Here is a 1,296-nt window from a genome sequence, read left to right as displayed (position 1 = left end):
ACTATTCAAGACAAGAAAAATGGAGCACAAGGGCAGAGAGAGAGCTCTGGGGTCATGAATGTGTTGCTGTAGGTCTTAAATGGTAGAGTTAGACAGCAGGAGAGACACCATGGTTCCGCAGGATGGCCTCATGGAACACCCTTAGAATGGCTTGAGAACAGATAGCCAGGGAGGTCAATTCTTGTCTGTACCTGAGGACCTGACAACAGTGCCCCACAAAGCCTAATAACCTCATGTGAGTGGTCAAGGTCAATGAATGTATTTTCATATGACATTTCTTAACCACCGCACCTCCAGCCTCACACATTAGGAGGACACAGAGCAGAAGCAGCAGGGAAAAGACATACATCTCCTCATTCCTTCAGAAGAGATCAGTCTCCTCTACACCTAGGAAATGGCTCCAGTGCTGTATGAATTCTTATGACTTGATAAAAGTTGCATTTTGAATGTGTTTTTCAGTCCATTGTGGAGTTTTGCCTGGAGCTGGTGTACTTGGTTACCGCCTTTGTCCTTTCCGACATGGCATGCTTGGCCAGTTCCCCAGGCAGCACGACAGTCTGGATCTCCCGGGAGCTGATGGTGCTGCGCTTGTTGTAATAGGCCAAGCAGGAAGCCTCACCCGCAATGCGTTCGAAAATATCGTTCACGAACAAGTTCATGACACTCATGGCCTTGGAGGAGATGCCGGTGTTGGGGTGAACCTGCTTCATCACTTTGGAGATGTAGATGGGGTAACTCTCCTTCCTCGATCTTTGCCACTTCTTGCCGCCCTTTGTTGTCAGTTTCTTTAAGAATTCCTTGGCTCCCTTCTTGTGAGCTGATTTCTTCCCATCAACCATCTTCAGTTGACTTGATAAAAGTGACCAAACTATGCTCCCATTTCATAAAAGCACTTCACAATAACTGCACCAGAACTACCAGCATCACAACAACCACACACTTCACCAACCATGTAACAGTACACTAACATTCACACACCCCACACTAGTATGACTTTCACAGGAACTACTTACACCTCAGCCATATCTCACAGCTTTTTAACCATTTGAGACATCATATACAAAAATACATCTGGAAATACACTCATTCACATTCACCACTCTTTCTCTCCCTAGAAATGGAAATTTACAGAACATAACAGACAGCAGCAGGACCTGACTGCAGATAATATCTACATGCTATCACTCTCCTTAAGGGAGTCGTGCCGGCCGTGATTGAGAGAGGAGTGGGAGACCTCATGGCCAGAGACAGAGCAGGGAACATCTCACATCGAGGGTTGTAGTGACTCCAGCTTCC

The 1,296-nt window shown here is 46.4% G+C and overlaps 1 protein-coding gene across 1 annotated transcript; it reads right to left on the bottom strand.

Moving 5' to 3' along the window:
* Nucleotides 1-455: 455 nt before the first annotated feature.
* Nucleotides 456-839, bottom strand: LOC121276025 (histone H2B-like). The gene has a single exon (XM_041183967.1). The coding sequence runs from the start codon at nucleotides 837-839 to the stop codon at nucleotides 456-458; it is 384 nt and encodes a 127-aa protein (XP_041039901.1).
* Between the last annotated feature and the right edge of the window lie 457 nt (nucleotides 840-1,296).

The sequence above is a fragment of the Carcharodon carcharias genome, chromosome 3, assembly GCF_017639515.1.
Source record: "Carcharodon carcharias isolate sCarCar2 chromosome 3, sCarCar2.pri, whole genome shotgun sequence".
Classification (NCBI taxonomy): Eukaryota; Metazoa; Chordata; class Chondrichthyes; order Lamniformes; family Lamnidae; genus Carcharodon; species Carcharodon carcharias.
This window is presented reverse-complemented; position numbering and strand designations above follow the sequence as displayed.